General features: G+C 49.5%; 1 protein-coding gene across 1 annotated transcript; it reads right to left on the minus strand.

Annotated features, from left to right (window-relative positions):
* Positions 1 to 5895, minus strand: CCK (cholecystokinin). Its single transcript, XM_069562124.1, has 2 exons — positions 4590 to 5895; positions 1 to 406 (listed from the first exon to the last, which is right to left on the minus strand). The coding sequence occupies exons 1-2, from the start codon at positions 4849 to 4851 to the stop codon at positions 273 to 275; spliced, it is 396 nt and encodes a 131-aa protein (XP_069418225.1). The 5' UTR covers positions 4852 to 5895; the 3' UTR covers positions 1 to 272.
* Positions 5896 to 7365: the final 1470 nt, after the last annotated feature.

The raw sequence follows: 7365 nt of genomic DNA on the forward strand, positions 1-7365 counted from the left end.
GAACAGAAGAAAATCACTTTAATAGCATTGTAACACATTAGGACTGGGGATCACAGATAAGGAAAACATTTTGTCGTCCTATTGTACATTTCTGCCAAGGTGTGAGGTTGTGTTGGACAATGATACAGACATATTTTTCACATTGAAAACTTAATAAATAGATACTTTAAATGTCAGACATCAGAGGTGAGTTATGAGTGTGATTGTTTTCTTATTCTGCCTCCTTTGAGTCAGGAGGTTGCTTCCTATCACACTGCTGAAGGCCAGGTCTTCTAGGAGGTGTATTCAAACTCCTCAGCGCTGCGCCGGCCAAAATCCATCCAGCCCATGTAGTCCCGGTCACTTATCCTGTGGCTGGGGTCCAGGCTCTGCAGGTTCTTGATCACAGACATTCGGCCAGAAGGAGCTAGGGGCAGAGAGGAAGGAAACAGGATAATTATATCTAAGAGCATCACTAGTTCCTATTGTAAAGGCAAATAATAGAAAAGACCAGGCAATATGTAACATACACCCTCTTAAAGGTATAAAAGAGGTATCAAAAGAGTGAGATTGCTGGGCCAAAACCTAAGAGAAAAGAAAGACCCATGTCTGTGTAAATGGAGAGAGGGTAGTATTTTCTACCTGTGGGTGTAGTTTGCAATCTGTAAGAATTTAGGTAAATTAATTTATTCTCACCTTTCATAGCTGAGACCTGCCTAAGTTTTCCTACTGCTCAGGGTGTTTTCCCTTATATAGCAGGATTTCCTCAGTAGAACCCATCTCTAAAGTTTACCCCTTAAGAGCCTTTCCTGGTGGTCAAGTGGTTCAGGCTCCATGCCCTCAAGGTAGGGGGCATGGTTCATTCTCTGGTTGGGGAACTAAGATCCTACATGGTAAAAAAATAAAATTTACCCCTTAATATCCCTGAGCCTACCTAACTCTTGTCAAGGTAATGTGATGACAATATTTTGATGTTAGAATGGCTTTTCTAAAATGGAATCCAATCTCACTGCTAGATAAATGCTGTTTTAAAATTATTAATTTGAAAGCTACCTTCTTTTTCTAAAAAAAAAAAAAAGGAAAAATGATATTGAGAAAAAGGCACACTGGCAGATTAAAATCTTAGCATCTCAGTAACACTCAAAGAGGAGAAGGCAATGGCACCCCACTCCAGTACTCTTGCCTGGAAAATCCCATGGATGGAGGAGCCTGGTAGGCTGCAGTCCATGGGGTCGCTAAGAGTTGGGCACGACTGAGCAACTTCACTTTCGCTCTTCACTTTCATGCATTGGAGAAGGAAGTGGCAACCCACCCTAGTATTCTTGCCTGGAGAATCCCAGAGACAGAGGAGCCTAGTGGGCTGCCATCTATGGGGTTGCACAGAGTCGGGCAGGACTGAAGCAACTTAGCAGCAGCAGCACTCAAAGAAGGGTGGGCAGAACAGAGGTAGTTTAGTTCAGCCATTTTGACCAACATGCAATCATTGAACCTGAAATGGGCCCACGGGGATAGGAGTTGAGTCCTTTGGAACAGGATGAGTCCGGGTATGATTCATGTTGAGTGGGCAGTGCCATGATGAGGGCATGTGACTGTTCTGGCCCACAGATCATAGGCCCTGGCATCCTGGGGATAAAATCAGTATCATACCTTCTGTTGTACAAACCAAGGGGCAAGAACAGTCCCTCAGGGATCTCACTGGGCAAAGCCCAAGTGGCTTCAAGAGCAGAGGCTCACTCGATGGTTCTTATTTTATTGGGGGCCACTGTGTCCCCACTGCTCACAATGCTGGCATTGAGCCCTTCTGTACAAGGCTGACCTTGCCAACTGCTGCCCAAGCTGCATCAAGTTGAACCACAGCTTATTTATTGATGACACTGCAGAAGTAGGTATCCTGATAATCAAATAAAGCTAGCTAAATTAAAAATCAGAAACAACCCTATGGAGCAATGTCCCCACCCTTTCTTCCTGTGCCCTCTCTTTCCCCTCCCCATTACTTCTCAGCCTTGGGACTAAGCATCACCCCAGCACATTCCAGCTCTTTTGCAGGGGTTGCTAGTCTATGCAGAGGAAATCAGCCTTTGCTGTTTATTTGTTCAACACATTTCAGATGAACTATTAGTCCCTGCATTCAGCAAAACTCTCAGACCCAGTTATCTGTACACAGTCACACCAAAATATGCCTCATCCTCCTGCTTGTTGCTGCTGAATGCCCCCTCCAAGGGATGAGCACCACTGGAAATGCCATCTAATGGAAGCAACATAGCAGCTTCAGTGTGAGCAGCAGCCTCCGTGGTTGCGGTCGGGGGCATCGTGTACAGTATGGAAGCTGTGCCTGTATCACCCAGAATTTCCCCATTCCACACATGGTTCTGTGTATTTACCAGAGTCCTCACTCACTTCCCCACTGCGTACACAGAGCAGGCACTTACAACCAACTCACACAACTGAAGGGCCTGGCTCCTTGAAACTTTAAAACTTGTAATGAGCAGTACAGCTGGGAAGCTGAATGGCTTCCAGACCCTTTGGGGAGGGCAGGACTTGAGTAAATTCCCAGCCCTTATGCTGCCGAGATGTGCTACCCATCTGGGGACTCAGTCTTCCAGAATCCCAGCTTCCACACTGACACAATGAGGTAATAGACCCTACTGCACAGGGTTGGTGTGAGGACAAAGAGAGAAAACACAGATGGAGCACCAGACTGCGCTGGGCTTGGGGCAGGTGTACACTAATAGAATTCCTTCTCTTCAGATCACTGACATCTCCATAGACAGTTCTTAATGATAAACTCTTGAGCTCTCCCCAAAGGGTGCACTATCTTGTTTAGAATCTTTAAGCATGGCATATACTACAGTTGATTAAATATTCACTGTGATCTCAAAATGTATAAAACAAAGAAACTGTATAGATGGAGATACTTATTTCTAGTTCATATTTGTCAAATAGAAGAGAATTATTTTTTTTTCCAGCTAGCACTGATCCTTGGTGTTGGCAGCTAAAGTTTCAAGTGATGATTCTTCCCATATGGGTTTGTTTGTCACTGCAGGCTGAAGGCAAAGGGCTGAGAAAAGACAGCAGGAAGGCCCTTCCAGCTAAGAGTTGTGGTATGAAGTCACTGTGAAGTGTCAGTTCTGGGGAAATCATTTGGTAACTGGCTTCTTTCCCAGAACAGTTTCTGGAGGATCTTTCCTGAAGGTAGGAAGGGGCTTCCAGATTATGGTCAATGAAAAACCTAGGATATTCAACCCATATCCAAGGACAGATTTTAAACTACTTTCACACAGACAGTCAGCAGGAACCTCCAAATTTTCAGACATTCTCTGTCGTCTGTCTAATATTTCCACATCTTTCAATATAATTAGGAGGAAAGCAAAATAGAAGATGGTAGTTGGGACAATCCCCCAATAAGAGGATGAAATGTAATGCATCGTCTTCTATTTTTTTCCCTTCTGAATTGTCCTGGTCAAAAATGTCCCTTCTCACTTTCCTATGGAATTGTAGGAGACTCTGGAGAGCCAAACCCTCTATTTTCTCCCCATTTCATCAAGCCACAAGTTAAAGTTCAAATCCAGGCCCCAGAACCCCAGCAATTAATGTTAAGAGAGCCTTGTGGGAAAGGAGCCCACCTCCCACCTCTCCCAGCAGTATTTGCTGGTTTATCATCCAGCCATATTGGTCCAATTTAAAACACAGCTTCGCCATTAGTGTCACTTTAGATAAAGTTGATAGGAAAAAAAAAATCTGTCCCAGTTCAAATCATGATTTCTAAGGACCCCAGAGTTGAATGAGCCTCCCCCTGAGTCTCATGAAGAGCTAGAAGGAGCCAAGGGGAACCCCACCTCATGCCCTCTTTACAGATGAGACAGTCAGGCCCAGGACAGGGACAGGGCTGTCTGTATGCCACTCAGCTACTGAGTTGCTGAATTACTTTATTCCTAGAGAAAGATTTTGATGCTGAGGAAAGTGTGACTTGTTTAGCTCTTGCCGCATTTGGGTCTGTGTCTCCAACAGCAAAGTAAAAATAAACACATCTCTTGCTGGGTCATCATCTTAAGCCGCTGCTCAAAGAGGACTCAAAACTGCTCCTGATTCTTTCTTCCTGCTACATACTTCCATGAAAATTAACACACAGTCACTTCTTGGACTGTTGCTGTCAGCTCTCAAGTATTCTTGCAACTGACCATTGCCTGCTAGAGGGTTTCCAAATGCAGTAGCTGGGCAGCTCCTGGGTCCTTTATATTTACAGCAGAGGGTGTTTATTGGATCTGCAAACTCTTTCTGAGTTAGTAATTCGCTCAGTAATCATCTTTTAATATCTTTACAATATGTTGAACCTAAACAGCAACACAGTGCCAAAAAGTTTAAAGAAAGCTTTCTCTTAATAAGTTAAGTCCTGCCCCCTTCCCTCTCAGCTTGCTACAAAGGAGGTACAGAAAACTGCACTGTCTGGGGCAAGCAGAATCAGAGAAAAGAAAGTTAAAGACCTTTCACCTTATCGTGTTGCCCAAGTAACCCTTCACTCCCCAGGAGTCACCCACCTTCACCAGCCCGATGGCAGAGAAGAGGGTCAGGCCTGGAGGCAGAAGGGAGGGACAGAGAGGCGGCCTGCGTACCTTTCCGAGCCTGCTGGATGTACCTGGCCAGCAGCGCGCCCAGGTGTGCTCTGGACTCGTCGTCCACCCTCGGCACCGCCCTCAGCTGCCTCCGGGGCGCCTCCTCCTCCTGCTGCGCCCGAGGGCCCGTGGGGTCCGCGTGAGGCATCGGCTGCGCCAGGGCGCCCGCCGCCAGGACCGCCATCAGCAAGCACAGGCGCGCGCCGCGGTTCATGGCTGCGGGGAGCAGAGGGAAGGGGACGTGAACGAAAAGGTGGGGCATCCGCGGGCTCTTGAGGAGGGTCGGACACCCAAGGTACAGAGAAGGGGGCTCAGCCCAAAGGCGCGGGGCTCCGGATCCGCCAGGCAGGTGCCAGCACTAGGGAGCCGGTGACCCCAGCATGCGCGTCCGGGCGCACCGCGTTCCTCTTTGGGGTGAACCGCAATCGGGGGCCCGGGAGTGGTGTGGGGGACGGAGAGAGACCCTGTCCTCTGCCCTGTTTAGCAGAAGGAATGTCTTCGGTTTTCCTTTAGTTTGAGGAAGTGTTACAGCGTCGTCTCTCTTCTCCTAACTGGAAAAACAAGAGATTAAAGACAGGTGAAAATTATCCGAAAGGGACGACTCTGTAGGAAAAATAAGAGCCTTGGTTTTAGAAAAGAGGCACCTTACCAGAGAGCTAAGACGCTTCAAACAGGGAAATAAATGGTGAAAAACTGAGAAGCACGGCTTGAAATATGAGACCAATACATAAAAGCCGTATTTTTCAAGTTTCCTCAAGGTGCAAATGGGAATTGGCAAGAACAACTATGTAAAACACAGGCAGGCTTTTAAAAAAATCAGAAATCTGCGCTCAGTCCTGCGGCGTCCGCCAAGCACCGCTGCGTTTTAGATCCGCGCAGATGAAACACTGGGATAGTTCTATCCCTCAAACCTTGAGTTTTCCCGCAGCATTCAGAAAATGAATTTAAATTTAAAACCTCTCGGTAGTGTATTTGAAAAGATTGCAAAGTACACTGGACCGCTGTGTAACATCTAGCGAATCGCAATTTGCCGGCTAACCCGAGCAAATAGATGCTCCAGCGTTGCCTGCGCTGGAGAACAAATCAAGCGAGTAGAAGTCTGTAAACCAGCCCTATCCACCCAGCCCGCACTGTCCTTTGTGACTTGGAGAAATGTCTTTCGAGCTGTCGGAAAGAAGACACCGTAAACAGTAAAATGAAATGGAAGGGGAACAGAAGTGAAGAATCATTCTTCGAGGACACTTGGATCCCCGAGAGCCGGGAACCTACCTTCGGAATAGGACGCAGCCGGCTTCGCGGTCCAGCCAGAGCAGCGGGGGAGCTGAGCCAAGTTCAAGGTAGGCGGGCAGGAGGCTGCCTCTTAAATAGCCCCGCCTGAGTCGTTGGCCAGTCATCTGTTTACCCAGTACTGACGCAGAGGGTAGCGGCACGTGCTCCGAGGGCGGCCGCCGGGGCGACAATAGATTGAGGTGGCTGCCTGGGGGGGGGGGGGGGGGGGGCAATGGCCCTGTGGAGCCGGGTGGGTGGCGGGGTGGGTGGCGTCAGCCGCGTCTCGGTCGGGGGGACTTCCTCCCCCAGCTCCGTGCACCCCCTCTGCCTTGCCCATTCCAGCGCGAAGCTCCCCGTCTTCAGGGTGGGAGACCTAGGAATGGGACTCTCCTGCGGGATGGAGAAGCCGCCGCGCGCCTGCAGTTCGCTTTGGGGACCAGAGGCGCGGGAAAGGAAACCCGGGATAGGATGGGGTGGCACTAGACAGCGCTGGGTGTCAGCAAAGTGTAATTCTGAGATGGTGGAAATGTCGGCCCCTCTTGGAGCATCCCAGGCTGCTCTGGTTTTTAAACTTTGTTCTCAGCCCCTTGATCCCAGGATCCCGAGGGCAAGGGTCCCTGGGTCAGCGAAAGGGCTCCTCCACGGCTGGCTGCGGGTGTCGCGGACTCTGCTTTACGTAGCTGTGAAACGAGGATGAGGCTATTGGGCTTTGCCCGGAGTTTGGGAAAGGGCTGTGTTTTCTTCCAAGCGGAGCTACCTCCTGCCCGCGGCGCCCGCAGCTCCTGTCGCCAAGCGGCACCAGAGAGTGTCCTCAAAAGCCGCTCAATCGCCGTTCCCCTCTGGCATCGGCATCCGCCAGTCCCATCTTTCCCAGCTTTTACACTTGGGCCGGTCCCCGCCGTCTTTGAAATAAAGACCTCGCTCTTGTCACTCACCCCCCTAGTGGGGACAAGGGAGGCGCCGCGGCAGCTGTGCGCCCTTCCCTGCGGGGTCGCGCCCCCGGCCAGTGCGCCATAGGGGTCTACACCCACCTCCGCCCTGAAGCCCTTTGGGTTAGAGTCATCTAGTTAGTGCTCCAGTTCTCCCGGTGCTGCAAAATTACTGACAACCCCATTTCAGCAACCGGGGAGCCAACAGAAGCAGCAACTGGCCAAGGCTTCTCCACAGTTTCCTGGAGTCTCAGCAGGCTGAGACTTGAGGGTAGCCACCCGCCCCTCCCCCCTTTTCCCTTCCTGGAGAAAGATTTGGACCTGATTCTTTCAAATCAGAATCTGTACTCAGCTCCTGGGATGGTGAGACTGTGGTGTTGAAGTGGGTGGGGAGCCTGACACTTGGTGGGGAGATGCCTGTGGTTGCTGTCCCCCTTTTTAAACTCTAGAGGCTGCTGCATTTCTGCAATCTAAAGGCAACATTTTTGAAACAGAGTTGCAGATTAGATGCTTCCCAGTGGTTTTCCCAAGGAGGCTACTGTGTAAGTTCACTTGGTGAAACTAGTTTTATTTGTGAC

The sequence above is a fragment of the Ovis canadensis genome, chromosome 19, assembly GCF_042477335.2.
Source record: "Ovis canadensis isolate MfBH-ARS-UI-01 breed Bighorn chromosome 19, ARS-UI_OviCan_v2, whole genome shotgun sequence".
Classification (NCBI taxonomy): Eukaryota; Metazoa; Chordata; class Mammalia; order Artiodactyla; family Bovidae; genus Ovis; species Ovis canadensis.

Excerpts from the sequence above, each read along its gene's own strand:
- CCK (XM_069562124.1), bottom strand. The coding sequence starts at position 4,851 with ATGCCCCACCTTTTCGTTCACGTCCCCTTCCCTCTGCTCCCCGCAGCC. Across the intron at positions 407-4,589 it reads CATCCAGCAGGCTCGGAAAG|CTCCTTCTGGCCGAATGTCT; the intron begins GTACGCAGGCCG and ends CTCTGCCCCTAG.